Raw genomic sequence first — 18,155 nt, 5'->3', positions numbered from 1 at the left:
CTGTTTCATAAAAAGAGGTAATTTAAGCTCTTGGTCAGTTACCGTAGTAACATCTTCCATGAATCAAACCTGGTGGGTTACAGGTTTTTCCACAATGAACCTCGAGGTTTTCTCTGTCCCCGCCTCCTTTCAACCACACACGACATCTCATTTCCTCATTCATAAAGTCTGCTGCGACGAGTTTTGGCGTAAATGCGCCGATAGTCCAAAAGTCCAATTTTGTCACGAACATGGCTTGTCCTTTTGACAATGACCCTATTGATGAGGGTGCCGCATTATTGCGCAGGGAATGAAATATTCGTCGTGAGATTGTTATCAGACCGCGCATAGATATGCTGGAATTTCCGGACAGTTATTTTTTTGAACGGTACCGTTTCACATCCCAATCCATCACCTACATACATAACTTAATCCGTCCTTACATTTACAACATTACCAGCCGTAGTCATGCGCTCACATCACAGCATATATTGTGTGTTGCGTGTTTTTTTCTTATAACCGTTTGAATAATGTTTTTATTTCATTTTAAGTTGAGTGTGCTTCTCCCTCGCAGGATTGCACCCAAATTAAATGAATTAATGAGCTACCATTCAACATGTTTCCCTTGTAATATTGTGATTGCAAACAAATGACATTTAAATGTACGCATTGACCAGACACCCGAGCAGCAACGTTTTCCCACGCCGCCTTCCTCTACGGCAGTGGTGTCCAACTCGGTCCTCGGGGGCCGGTAGTCCCGCAGGTTTTGGATATTTCTCTCCTCCAACACAGCTGAAGCTCATCAGCAAGCTCTACTAAGCCTGATAACAATCCTGTTGATTGAAACAGGTGCGTTGGAGCAGGGAAACCTCCAAAACCTGCGGGACTACCGGCCCCCGAGGACCGAGTTTGGACACCACTGCTCTACGGGGAGCCGCTGCAATGTTGCCCTTTTTTTCGATAGACATGTTCAAATTCGCCATATGATCGTTTAGATTTCCAGGTGAGATGCGCTGTGAACTTCGCTTCCCCGTTGCCATAGTGACTCGCCGAATCGGGGCTCTATTGATGTGGACTTTTTAGTGTAGTGGCAATGCCAGGTGAAACAACTCTGCTTTGATATAACCACAGTGCCTCAAATCAGCTGTCCTGGAACCGAAAACGCAGAGTTTCCTATCTCAGGGTATGTCAACTCGCTGTTCAGGGTTAGTCTCTGTTTTTGTTGAACATGCTTTGTGAAATGGACCCCAGTTCCTGAATGTTGTAGTTAGACAAATTCATAAACAATGTGCTATACCATCTTTTAATTCAGGATAATGTGTCATTGGGAAAGTTTCGGGTAACTCGTATTTCGCAGGTACTGACATACACACGTTATGTAAGTAACACAGAAGCACATGTGCATGTGGAAACACGGCTATAAAGCAATCCCTTTCAATGGACTGCCCCTCGTCGGGGGGGATTGCAGCTACAAATTACGCATTTCCGTGCAGTTGCCGGGGGCGACGACATGGCCCACTCCCACCCGAGCCTTGTCAGAGTTGTCAACTGTGTCATTATTTGTTGAGAGTCGTAGAAAGTGACATAAACAAACTCTTCAGGGGCAAAAATTGTTGGGAGCATTTAAAAGGATAGCTTTAATCCAGACTCTTTGGATTTTATTTATGAGGGAATTCACCTTTTTCGACACAAATATGAGTACTAAAACTTTTTTTCTGTAATGGCAAGTAAGTATTTACAGTAACTATAATTTGATATCGTAATCTAGAAATAGTCATTCACTCCTATTATAATTTTTTGGTGTGTAAAAACAGCAATTTAGAGTATTCACAATTAGCAGTAATAGCTATATTTTAGCTGAAACTTTCCGGAAATTAACCACGAATGTTCCACCCCTTGGCAACCCTATTCCAGAGACCCAACTATTCGTGTCCAATCCATTAAATAAAAAGTCAATTTTCCATGATATATCCCCATATAACTAGGACAGTATATTTATAAAAAAAATTAATATAAAAAAGCTCCTCCACAGCAAATACATAAAATTTCCTCCACAGCAAATACATAAAACAGACACACTTTGATGTAAATTGAAAGGAGACAGATTGATGACATCTCTCTTGTTCAGAACATTCATCCTTTGAGAGGAAAATTGGTTGCAAATACACGAACAAAAACACATGGTTGAGGTAGGCCAAAGCACACATAATTATACTAACGTCAACAGAATCAGGACAGAAAAATATAGATTTTTGTTCAATGGCAATTACTTCATTTTTTTTCCTAATATGCAGAAAATACACATCTTTTCAAAAATATACACAATGTGAACAAGTGCACTGAGGGGCACATCCAGGCAAATATATAATAAACAACACCAAACAGAAACATGGCCATAAAGGAACTAATAAAGTGTGTAGTTTTTTGTTGTTGGAATAATAATAATAATAATAATTATGATGGTATAACCTGATTATTAAAGTTTGCACACACAGTATTATAAAATTGATGTCACATCAAGATAAGTAGATCGATATTTTCTTAACCTGCATGCATAACGCAAAACACAATTCAGCATTTGCGCAAAACGTATAATAAATTAGTAGTCAAAGTTACAAAAGATTAAGCGCTGTACTCATATTTTGTTCAATATGTAGCTATAAAAGCCTGCACATTTTTCAAGAAAAAACAAGTTAGGCCATTTCACAATTTTTTTTTTTAAACAAAATCTTAGCCGTGAACTGATGCAGAAAGTAGAAAGTGCAGACGATGGTTAAAGCAAAAGCTGAATCATTGACTTACCGAGGCAGTTTTAGCTACATTTGGAGGAGGAAAATACATCTAGGTTTTAATCTAAAATAGTTAATATAATGTATTTATAAATATAACTTGTAAATAATAAATATAATAATTTACAGGGTCAGCTACTCATGCTCACAAGGGATGTCATAAGCAAGGATTTAAAATAAATTAAATGAATAATCGCAGTCTATGAAATAAAATATAATAAAGTAAAAGTACAAGGGGAAAAAGTAAAGAGGAAAAATGGGAAAGGGAAAAAGGAAACAAATATTTAAAAAATTAAATAATAAATATTTCTAATTACATAGAAGAAAAACAAGGGTCCAAAAAAGAATCAAATAAATAAATAAAAAGAAAACATACAATGTATATATAGAATAAAAGCAATGGTGCATGAAATAAAACACAAAGAAGGTAAAATAAAAAATTGATCTTAAAAAAACAAAAAACTAAAATAATGAATAACAAAAAATAAGCGGCTCAGATAATGGATGGATAAAAATAATCATAAAAAAAATAACATATACTGTATATATAACTTAATAAAACAAAAAGTAAAGGGAAAAGTGTTTTCAAATTAAATATGAAACATTTCTAATTAAAGAAATTAAAGAAAAATAAAAGGTACAAAAAAAAGCTGTGGTGCGTGAAATAAAGTATGAAGTGAGGTAAAATAAAAAAAATCTCTTTAAACAAGAAATAATGAATAACAAAAATAAGCTGTCCAGATAACGGACGTATGGATGAATGGATGGATGGAAATAATACAAAAATATCTTAATATAAATACACATTCACATCTAATTCACATATCCTTACACACACAGACATATTGTCAGAGAATACATCACATTTACAAGTATGCCTTGTTGCATGTAGACATGCATACACACGCATACTCTCCTCTGACAAAAGACCGTTCAATGTCAGTGTTATGGAGTATTTCAGTTGGCAGCATTTCCTATGCAGCATTGTGTTTAGAGTCTCCACTGTCATCTCCACAACAGCAGATGAGATGCGTCATCCAAACAAAATAGACATGCACTGTCTTCTTCATTGGTTTCTTTTTATTTTTTTTTAAATGCCTTGAAGGAGGTCATGAGTGTGCCTTGCATGTATCCGAGACATTACTAATCGTATATATTCAATGTGGCAGCTTTTGGAAAGCATGGTGGCTTAGTGGTTAGCATGTGTGCTTCACAGTTGTGAGGTTCTGGGTTTGCATGGTCTATGATTGTGAATGCTCATTTGTCTATGTACCCTGCGATTGACCAGCAACCAATCAAGGCTGTACCCTGCTTCTCTCACCAAGCCTTATAAAGGGGTTTTTGATACCACTTTTTCAAGCCGATACCAGTATGAGTATTCAAGTATGTAATGCATACAAAGTAAAATTTGAATTAACTTGATTACATAGAAAGAAAACTTTTCTTTCTTTCTGATGCACATTTTGTTTTGCTTTTATTTTTTGTAAGTATCAGTGGCTGGTATCGACAGCCTTCATGAGTACCCGATACCTTGAAATAAGTCTGGTAGTGGCCCGATACTGACACCTGCTTTCAGTACTTGCCCATCTCTACTTTTGGGATAGGTTCCAAATGAAAGGATGGATAGCTGTACTATGTCCTTAGGTTTGAATGGTTGTCTATCTAATGTGCCCTCTGATTGGCTGGTGGCCAGCCCAGGTTGTACCTAGTTTCTCACACCAAAAGGCTCTTTAGATAGGCTCCATATAGAAGATGGATGGTTCTGTGCTTACTAGCATATGTACCCTGCTATTTGGTGGTGGGCAATCCAGGTGGTATCCCACTTCTCATGCCAAAGTCATCTTGGGATATGCTCCAGCTCACCTATTGATGGCAAGCAAAATAAAAAGCGGATGCAAGACAGCAGTATCCGGTACTCAAGGCTCCAAAGGATGTGGTGCCCCTCTTCTGTCACCATTCCACTCAGGTGGGATGCTGAAAGGGCAAGTTGAGGGTGACGGTGGCCTCCCGGGGCTCGGCCGGCCGCCTGTTGGTCATCTCGCACTCGTTCTGCCTGGCGTTCTCCTCGTTCATCTGCGACACCTCGGTGGAGACCGCCTCGAAACCCGGCACGGTGTTGGCCACGTGCACCACGTGGACCTTGTTCCGTCTGTTGTTGCTGAGCAGGCAGCTGAAGACCTTCTTGAAGCCCTTACGGAAGTGCTTGGACACCAGCGCGTACACGATTGGGTTGACGCAGGAGTTGGCGTAGGCCATGCAGTGCGACAGCAGGCGGAAGGCGTAGGTGACCTGGTTGAAGGGGAAGTCGCCGTACAGGTAGCACAGGATGACCACGTGGTAGGGCAGCCAGCAGATGCAGAAGAGCACCGTGACGATAATGATCATCTTGGTCACCTTGCGCTTGGCCCGCTTGGACTCGGTCATGCCGTCCAGGGGGTCCACGGCGGTCCACAGGTATTTGATGGTGCGCGTGTACGACAGGCTGACGATCAGCACGGGGATGACGTAGCCGAACAGGAAGGTGCACGTGTCCAGGAGCTTGCGGTCGCGCTCCCCCCAGCCGGGGATGCACACGGCGCTGTTGGCGAAGTCGATCAGGTGGTAGTAGCTGAGGTAGGGCCCCGCGAACACCAAGGAGAGGCCCCAGATGATCACCATGGCGACCACCGCGTTGCACGGCGTTCTCAGTTCTCGGGAGCGCAGCGGGTAGCGGATGGCCAAGTACCTGCATGTCCACACGCTTTTAAGATTCAATTCAATCTTTATCTTCTCAGTAACACCTTACCAAGCAATGTATGATAACATGCATTCAACATGTTATACTATATATATATATATATATATATATATATATATATATATGTGTATGTGTGTGTATGTGTATGTGTATATATGTGTGCGTGTATATATGTGTGTGTATATATGTGTGTGTATATATATATGTATATATATGTATGTGTGTATATATATATATATATATATATATATATATATATATATGTATGTATGTATGTATGTGTGTGTATATAAAATGCTAATTTTCTTAATTTTTATGGTCAGGGGTTGTGTCGTGAGCTCATTGTGATATTAGTGCCAATTAACCATTTTGCACAACCCAATGTCATTTTTTTAAAAACTTTATATATTTTGAAACAAGTGTCTTCCAGATCGAAATCCTAGCAGTATAACATAATAAGGGTCACATGCCTTTCATTTTGGGGTTAGTTGTCACATGTACATAGAATGGGCCATCATGCCCACCTTGCAATTCTGTTTACGTATGTTAGAATTGCCATTTGGATGATGACTATATTGAGGAAATTTGTTTGTCAGGTTTGGTTTAAGTGTCATGATGAACCAATGCTTTCTTTTTTGTAGTTTTTTGTAGTTTAATCATGAGTTTTCAGTTTAGGAAAGCTAAAATAGGCTCTTTAAAAAAAAGTTACTTACTTTTTAATCTAAATGACAAAACGTTTTCTGTACTTGATCTCAATGTTTACTTTTAGTTTTAAAAAAAAAGGAGAAAAAAAAGAACAGCAATAATTATATCTTGGTTTTATTAGTTGCAAATCAGTGTGACATCTCACCTCATATAAGCGTGAGACCTAAATGCCACATGCTTATAATGTACAAACACAAACTATGAAAATTACATGAAAACAAAGTATATATACCCGAGACTGAGACTATACCTTTCATCTGGGACACAGTTTGTTTATATTTGATGTATTGATTCTAAGAAATATGATAGTAATAGTGTGACATCAAACCCCAGTCTTAAAAAAAACTGACAAATAATTTTAAAGAAGACCTTTTTTCCTAAGATAGGATTTTTCTTTAAAACTGCATGAAATTAGTGGCAATTTTCTTTTCTTCTAATTCCTGATTGTAAAACTGCCACAAGAGGGCCGACGATGCTAATTTCAGCCGCCATCAGGAGTACGGATACCTTGAAATACCGATACCTGGTACTGGTATTTAACCATCCCTAAAAAAATACATACAATAATCAAATGAATGTAATGAGCTTTAGTGAGACTTTTTAATAACTATTTTCCCTCTTTAGTTTTATGAGTTAGCATGTCCATATATAGCGCACCATTAGTCTAAAGGCTTAACTATTCCTGCCTCATATGTCCCATCTCTTCTGCAGCCTAATGGGCATGTCTAATTTGCAATAGCATCTATTAGTGATCAGTGTGCTCTGCAAATTGAACTGACTTGTATTGACCGAGCTGACAAGGCGAGCCTATGGGCCGCTTTCCGATGCCCTGGGATGATATTCAATTAGGCATCGAGCGTCTCAATGAGCTCCGCTTAATCGTCCTCTGTCAACAAAACATCCCGCTTCCTCCTTCAAATGAAAGTGACGCAGCTGTTTGCTTACTTCATACTCCATTTTCTCTGCTCCTGATCCATTAATTATCCTGTAAACAACCAATTTCTTCTTGTTTTCTACTACTCTCGATCCGATTCCTTACCCATATGGAGTACATTTATTGGCTATTTTATATGTAGAGTACTTATTCAAATGTTAAAATCATAATATATTGTACAGAAACTGAAGATACTTGGGAGTACAGCGGCCAGCCACGGCCTCTCCTCCCTGGACCAACCTGTCGACGGAGACGGCGGCGAGCGTGAAGCTGCTGGCGTACATGGTGAGGTTGATGAAGAAGTGCACAGCCTTGCACATGAAGGAGCCGAACACCCAGCCGTCCAGTGAGTAGATGGTGGCTTGGAAGGGCACGCAGAAGACGATGAAGAAGAAGTCGGCCACGCTCAGGTTAAGGATGAACAGGTTGGTGGTGTTGTAGCCCACCTGGCCGCTCCGCAGCAGCACGGCCAGCACCAGGCTGTTGCCCACAGTGCCCAGCAGGAAGATGAGCGAGAAGACCACCGACACGATCACGCTGGCCGGGTTTAGCGGGTAGTTCTCCGACGCGTTGGCGTGCACGCTCGGCTCGGCCAAATCCTCCATGTCTGACATTTGGGAAGTCTGAAGCATGAAACCGCATATTTAGGCTTCGGATGGTGCCCGAGACATTCACAATTTCATATTTAATTCCATGTTCCAAATCAATTTTGACAAGATAAGACTATCCCAAAAATAACTATTGTGTGTGTTGACTAAATAGTAAAAGGAGTGAAAAATTAAGCAGATTAATTCATCTATTTTCATCAATCTCAGGGTGCTGCCTTTGTTTCTTATACTGCCCTCTGCTGTCCATTGAAACTGTTGCAAAGTGCACTTGGGCTCAAACTGCGAACGTCACAGCTCATCTGTTTTCTGGAATTGGCCGCGTGATATTAGCAATGCAAGCTCGAGTGCACTTTGATGTCAATTTTCTGTGGGAACCGTTTAACCAATGCCCTTTGTTGTCTCCAATGCAAACAAAACAAATAAAAAGAGTGGATCCTAAAGCCAAGTCTGGAGAAGATTGGCGTGAGGGAACCCAATTAAAACAAATATTCTGTCCTTTACTTCAAGCAGCATAAACATCATGAGTTCAGATGTATTGTCACAGGGCAGAATTTCCCTTGATTTTTGTTATTGCTCAAGGTAGCATTGCATAGCTTGTATACCAGAGAGCTGTCAATGGGTGCAATGATGATACTTTTTGCTAAATCCCATGAGCTCAAAAGTATTGACCAATTTGAGCCTATAGGCTATCGAAAATGGCTACATTTTTGATTGCAATGGTTAAAAAAGAAGTGCTTTAATTTTAAAATATAAAAGTTCAAAAGTATTGTAGCAAAACAGGATTTTTTGTTATAGCTCCTGTGAAAAGACATTACAGACATATTCATCATAAATCCTCATTCCTTGTTGCTCCACTTGAAAAGTAGCTGTCTATTTGTAAAGGGCTCTTCTCGGGCCACTCCATGTATCTGATCTAATCTGCGCTTCACAACAGAAGGTTCTCACAGAGCGGACCACGGCACTATTGTTGTATCTCCACAGAGGAAAAAACACTCACAAAACATCTCATTTGAGATGGCTCGCATGTGACTGTTCAATTATGTCGGCCGTCATTTCACAATAAACTATTACACTGGGAATTCCCGCTCATGGCGAGGTGTTATTCGATTCCAAAAGCATGAGCCAGAATGTGTGGTGACAGTAATAGTTTTAGCTGAAGATGATTGAATGTCAGACCATCTGGAATCCTGATTTTTACGCCTACAGAAAGTGACTCTGGCCATGGCTATTGGGGGAGTGGGCTGGAACAACTGTATACTTAATTATTCTCATAGAAATATATTTTTCAAAATTACAATTTTGTTTGTCTTAACATTACGTTGTTAATCTACATTTAACAACTTTATTCTTTTTAATTGACTTTTACATAGTCAGATGAGTTTATTCTCCTCAAACTAAGATTTTTTTTTTCTTGGGATGATGACTGTGTAATGTATGATTTAATTTCCAGGTATAAAATAATTGTGAATGAAGACTTTGCTCTAATTCTATGTACGACTGTATCACAAATATTTTCTTCCTTTAAAAACAGGGATGTGTGATTACCGTTACCAGGTATTGATTGGTATTGGGTGGATACCCGGCCTTATCATAAGGTATTGGTGCTTGCGATGGCGGCTGGTACCTCTTGTGGTCGTTTTACAATGAGGAAATATAAATTTGAAATAAGAACAATAGGAAATTACCATGCTTTATTGGGGTATTTTGGTCTTTCTTTAAAATGATCTGTCGCTGTTTTTTGGGGGGAACTTTTGTGTATCAAAAGTACTACTAGTGGTATCGGTCAGAGGTGAGTATTCCGTCAGTATTGACGGAAGGTCCGTCAATGACGGATGACCATTTTGTTAACGATTGCCAATTGAGGTGAAACTTTGAAAAATGAATGAACTAAGCATTGCCGGAAGGTGGTTTTCGTCCGTCAATGTAATTGTCAATCAGTCGATAAATTCGGCAGTCAATGACGGACATCCTATTTTGCTGACAGATTGGTGAATGACAGCAACTTTTTTTCTTTTTCTTTTTTTATTTTTTTTTCTCTACTGGAGAGTTCAGTATTGTTCATTCGATTTGACATGTCATCATTGCTCTCCTTTATTTTTATTTATATATATATATAAAAAAAAATTGTATGTGGGTGAGTATGTGTGTGTGCGTGCATGCGTGCTTGCGAGTGTGTGTGTATTCATTAGTTCACCTAAAACCTATTAAAAAAAATCCCATACCGTTCACCTAAACGAAACACTTCCGGCCAGAGTCGTGAGGTCGTCAGGAGACCCGAGGAAGGCCCAAAGAAAGGAAAGTGAAATCCAGCACCGACCAGACACCACCCACCAGGCCACTAACCAGAGTCCTTCACCAACCCCAGAGACATCTAAACTCCAACAAATCACGGAGACCTCAAAAGACCAAAGGAGTGACTGAGAAAAGGAAGGACAGACGAAGCAGAGTGAGATCCACAGACACCAGCCTCCACCGATTCAGCGACCTGAGGATGAAGCAGATTGTGTCTGAGTTTCGATAGATGCTGGTGTGGTGGATCTGGCATGCATGAAAGTCTCCACCAAAGAGGGGAGCCGTCGACCCCCGCCAGGACAGAGCAAGCGCAATACCTCAGGGCCCCCCAGGCCGCGGCAGCGCCAAAGGACGACCCCCGGGCCCCCCTGGGGCCACCGGCCGGAGAGCAAACCCAGGAGCAGGAGCGCCCCCAACCCAACGCAGCAGGACGGGGTACTGCAAGCCCGCCAGGCACCCCACCGGTCCAAAGGCAACAGGCAAGGTTAAAATGTTTATTTACAATATAAATTGTACTCAATAGATTGTCAAGGCTATAAAAGGTAATCATTTCAGGCTATTAATTTATAGCATATGGTAGGGTGACCAAAAATGTCCTCTTTTGGGAGGATGGACCATTTTCTTACATCCTGTTGGGGCGTCTTGGTTTTTTATAAATTCATTAAAATGTCCCGTTTACAATGCGTAATTAATAGGAGGTGAAGTACACTGTGTAACTGCGACTGGTACCACAATTTCAAGGCCGGGGCAAGTGTCCTCTTTTTTTGGAAATGGTAATATTGTCACCCTAGTAAATGGCTTAAATACGGTAAAAGGATACACAAAACATACCGTTTGAGTTATTAATGGCAATTTTTGTTTATTTGTATTGTAGCTCTTACAGTGTTCACACAAAGGAAGGTTTAATAAAAATTATGAACCATCAGTTGGAGAGACCACCTTTATTTCAACCGAGGATGCTACAAAATGAGCATAGATTTGATTTATTTTACATTATTACATTACATTATTTATATATGTTATATTATATTGCATATATATTTTATATAGTAATTATTACTCATGTGTCATTGACCTCATTATTTTTATTATTTTTTATATGTATCTTACACAAATATATTGTACATAGTTTGAAAACATTTTTAGTTAATAATGGCAGCACAAATTGCACTAAACAGTTGTATTGCACTGTTCTTGTGCTATTTATTTGTATCACTTGTAGTTGTCTGGGGGCGCTACAATCTACACTTTCGCCTATACCGCACCAAATCACCTAGGGCCGGCCCTGTTGGCAGGGGTGAAAGTGGCTAGAATTTCTTGCCTTGTCCACATTGAAATAGAATATATTTACAACCTTTTGCAGAATTCCAACTTCGCATTCATAGTATTTTTTGTTCTTTTTAGTATAGCCCGATTACTCCTTCACAGATGACTTCACCATTCATCCAAAATTCCAACATTTCACAATGGTTGAACCCTGATGCTGAGAAAAACAATAGCCGATTCCTCTTGGAGGAGATGTCCATTTTGCTACTGAGCAAACGGAAATCCACTGAGAAAAAGCTTTGCTTACACATGCTATTTTGCATAACTACATACGTTAGCTATCAGCAACACCGAGATTCTCCGGTCACATTCCACTTGGATTTGGATTAAACCGCATTCTCTCTCTCACACACACACACACACACACAGATGAAAATCAGTCACAGAGCAGCATTAAACTTTAATTCAACTCTGCGGCACCAAAGTGCGCAAAATAATGACAAAGCATAACATTGTAAAGCACTTTATTATATTTGAGCTGAATAGTCAGTTGGCCTTTGATGCTGAAGATCAAAAAAAAATTACCACTTCAGCCTTGCAGAGTGGATTGAAATACATATATATATATATATATATATATATAACGGCTGTGGATTTATACCTCAATTTACTGCACATGCACAGGATTGGGTGCTCCCAGGGGGTTCATGGGAATGTGTGAATTGACATTTTGTGGTATTAAAGACACCTAGTGGACTTACTTTGAGAGAGAATGCTTGGAAATGATATGATGGCAATACTGTAAAGCAAAGGCATGCAGTGAGTGTGTGAGGAAGGGAGGGTGAATAAAGACGTAGATGTAGGTTAGGATCTTATTTGAGAGCATCAATCACCAAACTTTACACATCAACATCAGCCTTGAAAATTTTTCCAAAACGAGACATTTGTGTCAGCATGCGCAACCCACCTGGATGATGAAGACGTTACAGTCCCGACTCCCAGAACCAAGTCCTTCCGTTCCCTCTCGCTATCTGATTCTTGTTGCTATCCACTACATCCCCCCACCTCCTCTTACACCCACCCACTCACTTCATTCTCCCCTCCCTCAGCAGTAAGCCTCCACTTGCGCTTCCCCGCATGAAGGAGAGGAAGACGAGAACGAGGGAGGCTGCGGTGGCACATCGTCGTGGATCGCGGGATGGGGGGTTCGAGTGTTGCAGCGCAAGTTGCGTGAGGCAATTGCTGTCACTAGCCTGTCAGTGAGGAGTCTGATGACGATGTGTGGTTGGGTTCAGTCGCGGAGGGAGGCTGCTTGACGGTGGGGGACGGGTGTTCAACACAAATGGTATTATGATTTTAATTACAGCGGTAATGACAGTTCTATTTCATCCCTCCCGACCACTAGGTGGCGGTGCTGAAACAGCACGAAAATTCCCCACACGCATGCGTCACTCGAGAGAGAATTCATAAAATGACTTTTCCAGGGTTCCGGCTGACGCGATCCTCATGTATAAAAGAGGATCGCAACCGGAACCCAGTGTCTTTTACCTTCTCGCGTGGTTCATTCACGGTGTTTACCGCTGTTCTTCGCAGCCGTCGCTGGTGGCCTGTGATCTTTTTGGTCGGGGCAGCGGGGTTCCGCAACCCCCTTGGCTGCAACGGCTCAGTGTATTTTTTAGCTTTTGGAATATATGTACGGACGCTGGAGCTCCCTTTCCATCTTCCCATGATTTTCGCGCCTCATCGTTGAGTGCAGCATCAAGTTTGTGGGAATGTTTGCTGTAAGTCAGCATTTGTTGCCGTCTTGCCTACGGTTGCTTTGACTTGTTTTGAATACAACTAGCTAGTGATGGTACAGTTATTTCATATCCTTTCCTAGCTTGTAATGCCTCAAAACGTATGCAGCTCTGTCCGTGGGTAGCCAGCCGCCTTGATGTTGTTTAATGGTTTTGATATTGTCTGTCATGACTTCTGCTAGTTTATGACAACATTGCGCGTCAATTGTCGGCTGCTTTGGATGACGCCGCTTGCTGTAAGCAATGTGGCGGATCCTTTTTGCCCGGCGGTCCATACTCCTGTGAACACAACCGATGTTACGCCTCACCAGGACACAGCGGCTGCCCAGGGGCGGTCATCGTCGGGGGTGGCAATGACCCCCCCACCCACCCGGGCAAAACGCAGGTCTGTTTCTCCTGCTGCTTCTGACCATTGGAGTAAGAAGAGTCGGGCTGACTCTCAGATTGCCTTGCAGTTGAGCCGTTTGGAGCCGAGTGTTGGGTAATCAAAACCCTTCTGTTTGCCAGGCCTTTGCAGTGGCGTTGCCCTATGCAGAGGTGGCCATGCTGGATGCAACACTCCAATTCCCCTCCCAAACTGATGACGTCGCCGAGGATGCCGTCTCCATCCGGGATTTCCAGGCATATTCGGGGATAGACTCTGTTTCCACTGTTGCCCCGTGTCCTCTCCTCCTTCTGAACGTTTTTGAGCTGGAGCGGAATTGGTGCGCACTAGTATGCTTAGCGCTTTCCAACGTTTAAAGCTGGACACGTCTGGCTTTTCTCAGCCTCCGACTGAGTGTGGCCTCTTTCCGATGGACTACTCAACTGAGATTTTTTTTCGGATCCCGGAATCTTGTCTATTTTTGACAGACCTTCATTCCTGCTGGTACAATTCTAGTGTTTATCCTCGGCTCCTGGCAGATGGCAGTGCCCTGGCACACATGCGGTGTCTTAATCCAATTGCATTGCCGAATGTGGCGTACTCTGTGGCGTCTCTCATCGTCTCCCCTGGGAAAGCCCTTAGAGAGGCTGTGAGATGCCCTAGCACTCAGTGCCGCTTGATGGACACACTGGTCACTAAGTCGTACAACGTGGCGGCGGTGGTAGCACGCCTGGCCAACGTCCAGGCGCATCTCCTACTTGATCTCTCCGCAGCCTTGAGAGACACCGTAGTGGCTGATGCTACGTCGTAGTGTACCATTGCGTTGAGGGACTTATCCCTCATTTCTAGGGAGAATGGCCGTAGTATGTCTTTTCTCATCCAGGCGCGCCGTCAGGTCTGGTTGGCTCAATCTCCCTTGCGAGAGCTCCTGTGGTTCCAGGTCAAGTTCTCGGTTCGGGGGCGACAGGAGCGCTGGAACGTACAATGCGTGCTAATGATGTGAGGAGTTAGTTTGCTAGCCTTCCCAGACCCTATGCTCCATCAAACTCTGGGGGAGCTTCTCTCCCAGCTGCCTCTTTGTCACGTGCTGTGCAGACTTTTCGGCCTACGGGGGGATATGGACCTTGTCGTCCCTCACGGGGACATGTCACGGACTCCCGTGAGGCTCGTTCCTCTGGCCGAGGGCCCCATGGTCAGCACACTATGCCTCGTCCCTCCCGGACCCCTAAATCCAGGTATTGAGCCCGAGGGACCGGCAGTTCGGTTACTTTTCCTGTCGCCAGCTCAACTACTGGGCTGCCCTCGCTTTGGATCTATGGGTAATTTCAACCTTGCCTTATGGGTACAGGATTCAGTTCCGACGCCAGCCCCCTCTCTCCAACCGGGTCAGAGAGACTGTCATCAGCGACTCGGAAAAGGCACGGGCTCTAGATCAAGAGCTAGCGACCCTCTTTGCCAAGTCCGCTATTGAAGCAGTGGATCCCTTGGCTCATCCAGGGGGATTCTACTCCTTCTACTTCCTTATTCCAAAAAAGACAGGTGGATTATGCCCTATCCTACATCTGAGAGGTCTCAACCGTTACCTCAGGGTGTTGCCCTTCCGCATGCTGACTACGTCGGCCATGTTGAGGTTGGTTCACGTCAGTCGATCTGAATGACGCTTACTTCCACGTCCCTATTGCTCCTCAGCACAGTAAGTTTCTCTGCTTTGCCTACAGGGGTCGCCACTGGCAATTCAGAGTACTCCCATTCGGGCTGTCACTCTCTCTTAGAGTGTTCACACGTGTAGTGAAGGCGGTCCTTGCAGTCGAGGGGCATAAAGGTACTCCCTTACTTGGATGACTGGCTGATATGTGAACCGTCCAAGAATCAGGCACTCCGAGACACGCTTCTTCAGCATGTGTCACGACTTTAAGCCCCACTGGGGGTGGTATATACTCATCACAAAGTTGTCACCACCGATGCCAGCCTGAGCGGACGGGCTATACTCACTTGGATACGACGCCTGTCTACTCTGCCCACCTCTACTCAGGAGTCTCAACCTCATTTTCTTCTCACTATTGACATTGGAAGTGAGTCATCCGAGCGCCCAGGCAGCACACTCACTCTCCAGTGAGCTCTGGTACGAGCATGACGAGAAGACATATGGCTGCAGTCCATGGCAACTAACCCGATTGTGACCCTCTAATTGGTCCTGGGGCTGTTTTTTATCACTGTGTCAATGCGTGTAAATGAGCGGCTGAATGAGCTCAACAAGGGTGATGCTGTTAAAGTGTGACCTGTTAAAAGGCGTAACATTCACGGCTGTCAGGTGTCATCAATCAGCAGCTTGGTCGACGGAGGATGAATGTCGGAAGTACACTTAGGACTTTCTTTCCCGTGGGAATGGAGTAAGAAATCAATCAAAGTAAAATCAAATGAGAACTAAGATAACGTTTAGTTCGTTATTCAACATTCTGCAGCAGATCACTTAAGAGAACTAATTTTTCTACAAATTAATATTAGTTTTCTATTAATCAAACGTGACGTTTAAAAATTCTCTGGAGTGGCTGCGTTTGGAATTTTGCAGAACTATGACAGCCGCTGGTCCTATCATTTCAAAGACACAAGGTAAGAAGAGCTGCAGTATTAGCACAGGTTAGCATTAGCTTACAGTGATATCCGCGTTAACTCCTGATAAGCAGCACAGACTGGAATGGTGGTAGATATTTTTGTTTGGTGGTGATGTGTCTGCTGCATGCACCACATACACAGATTTGATAATTGACAATGTGTAATTTGGCAAATTGGTGATGAAGTGCTGCCTCCAAAAGAGAAAATGCATTTAAATCTTGACAAAATACAGCCATATTTTATAAATTAGTGGATATCAAGGCAGGTTAGGTCAAGGATTTTGCATTGTGACGTAAATTCTGTACATTTCATTCCCACAACCCAAAATACAATACTCCAGATTTGTACTAAATATGATGCGTCACATTTTGCATGAAATTTTACTTCCTCCGGGTCGCTGCGAAAATATCAAAGAAAATTGTTTTCTTTTTCAGAGTCCTGAGGCCTCGTGTATGAAAACAAAACACAAAAACGTGGCGTATGCACCTTTCCACTCTCACGTTCAGATGTATCAAGAGTGAAATTAGTGTGGGAATGTGCGGTGCTTCACGGCAACTCTTTGGCTGGCGTACGCAAGTTTTTCTTGCTTTGGAGCCGTTGACGAGTCGTACAGGGCAGTTGCGAGAGGTGGATTTTTCGCCAGGAGGTCGCTGTAAAAATGTATTTATGTAATATATTCAGATGCCCCCCCCCCCCCCTCACACACACACACACACACACACACACACACACACACACACACACACACACACATTCTAGTTGACACTAGGCAATGAAAAGTGGAAAAAAAATCTTTGCATATGTTGCTATCAGTGTAAGCTATTCAAATGGCACACAATGCATTTGTCCGCCGAGTGTGCCTTCATGTAAGATGGAAGCGTGAAGAAAAAATGCAGGCCAAATTCAATTCAGGAATTCCTCCCGGAGTTGTTTCTGATGAGGGTCTCCATGGCAACCGGCCACAGCTCACTTGGAAAAGGGCGGCACCAAAACAAAAAGGCAAATGGATTGATTGGCAACTGTGGCCTGACGCTTTTCATGACGTTCAACCGAGTCGTCAAGCAAGGAGATAGCTGAATTATTGAACAAAACGAACAAATCATCATTCAAGCCTTGCTCTGACCTACGGCCCTGGTGGAAGTTGAGCTAGCATCGCTAGTTACATTCCCATTCGAGCTAAAAGTCAAACATAAAGGAAATCGATTTGGATTAATGGGAAGGTTTCATAATGATATTAATGCAGACTTGTGCTTACAATTTCAGTTTTGTTGTGTGAAGTGTGCGTGTCTCAACAAGCAGCCGAATGGCCACTGTGACCAAACAACTGATTGTATCATTACCCTCTATACTAACCTCATCATTTCCATTTAATTTATTGCCAAAAGAAGCTTTCCCTATTTGGACATGAGCACGTTTAATATTGACTTATTTGCTGTACTGTACAATCAATTGCACGTGCGGGCGCCAGGTTTGTGTTCGGTCCAAGATTGTTATTGTACCCCCGTGGACGCCACCGCCGCATATTAATCAGAGCCTCCGAGGAAATTAGGGATGCATTTCAGGTGCTTGGTGCTTAAAAGCGTCATTAGCTGGACTAGCTGCACCAGTGCTTCACAACCTTTATTGAGCCAAGCAACAAATTTGACATTTGAAAATCTCAAACAATGGCGATTTAAATACACTCGCGAAAGAAACTGAATAGCCTTGTTTTTAGCGTTGTCTTTAATTTATAAGATAACACACACACAAAAACAACAAATGTTAAGTGACAAGCATAGTGATGATTAACAACCATGGCGGGCATGCAGTTAATAAATATAGCAGCGGGGCTGTCACCGTTGGGCCTTATGGGAAGCCGTATCGACTCGCAATTAGTCAGCAACCATGTCCAGCGTCCAATCTGAGTAACTCAATGCCTCGGACCTTAGAAATGGCGAATGACTGGAAAGCCAGCAATAATGATGCCAACAATAATGTGCTCAACATTTTGTTATGAACATGACCTGATTCCAATGCACTAGAAGTGCAATTAAGGGTGAAATGAGTACTCGGGTAATTTGAGTACATCTGTA

At 42.5% G+C, this 18,155-nt stretch overlaps 1 protein-coding gene across 5 annotated transcripts; it reads right to left on the bottom strand.

Moving 5' to 3' along the window:
• Positions 1-1,268: 1,268 nt before the first annotated feature.
• Positions 1,269-12,372, bottom strand: galr2b (galanin receptor 2b). 5 transcript variants are annotated; one of them, XM_077559580.1, is made up of 3 exons: positions 12,278-12,372; positions 7,385-7,767; positions 1,269-5,493 (listed from the first exon to the last, which is right to left on the bottom strand). In XM_077559580.1, the coding sequence occupies exons 2-3, from the start codon at positions 7,756-7,758 to the stop codon at positions 4,731-4,733; spliced, it is 1,137 nt and encodes a 378-aa protein (XP_077415706.1). In that variant the 5' UTR covers positions 7,759-7,767; positions 12,278-12,372; the 3' UTR covers positions 1,269-4,730. The 5 variants fall into 5 exon arrangements, with proteins under 5 accessions (XP_077415706.1, XP_077415707.1, XP_077415709.1 ...); XM_077559581.1 differs by lacking the exon at positions 12,278-12,372 and adding an exon at positions 9,975-11,531; XM_077559583.1 differs by lacking the exon at positions 12,278-12,372 and having other exon boundaries at positions 1,269-5,057; positions 5,163-5,493; positions 7,385-8,193.
• Positions 12,373-18,155: the final 5,783 nt, after the last annotated feature.

The sequence above is a fragment of the Vanacampus margaritifer genome, chromosome 2 (genome assembly GCF_051991255.1).
Source record: "Vanacampus margaritifer isolate UIUO_Vmar chromosome 2, RoL_Vmar_1.0, whole genome shotgun sequence".
Classification (NCBI taxonomy): Eukaryota; Metazoa; Chordata; class Actinopteri; order Syngnathiformes; family Syngnathidae; genus Vanacampus; species Vanacampus margaritifer.
Note: the sequence above shows the minus strand (reverse complement) of the source record. Positions and strands in the feature narration are given on the sequence as shown.

Bases quoted from the DNA above. Each gene is read 5' to 3' on its own strand.
- galr2b (XM_077559579.1), bottom strand. From the start codon at position 7,776: ATGCTTCAGACTTCCCAAATGTCAGACATGGAGGATTTGGCCGAGCCG. The intron at 5,494-7,384 runs GTTGGTCCAGGG...GTGGACATGCAG, and splicing joins GCCGCCGTCTCCGTCGACAG to GTACTTGGCCATCCGCTACC.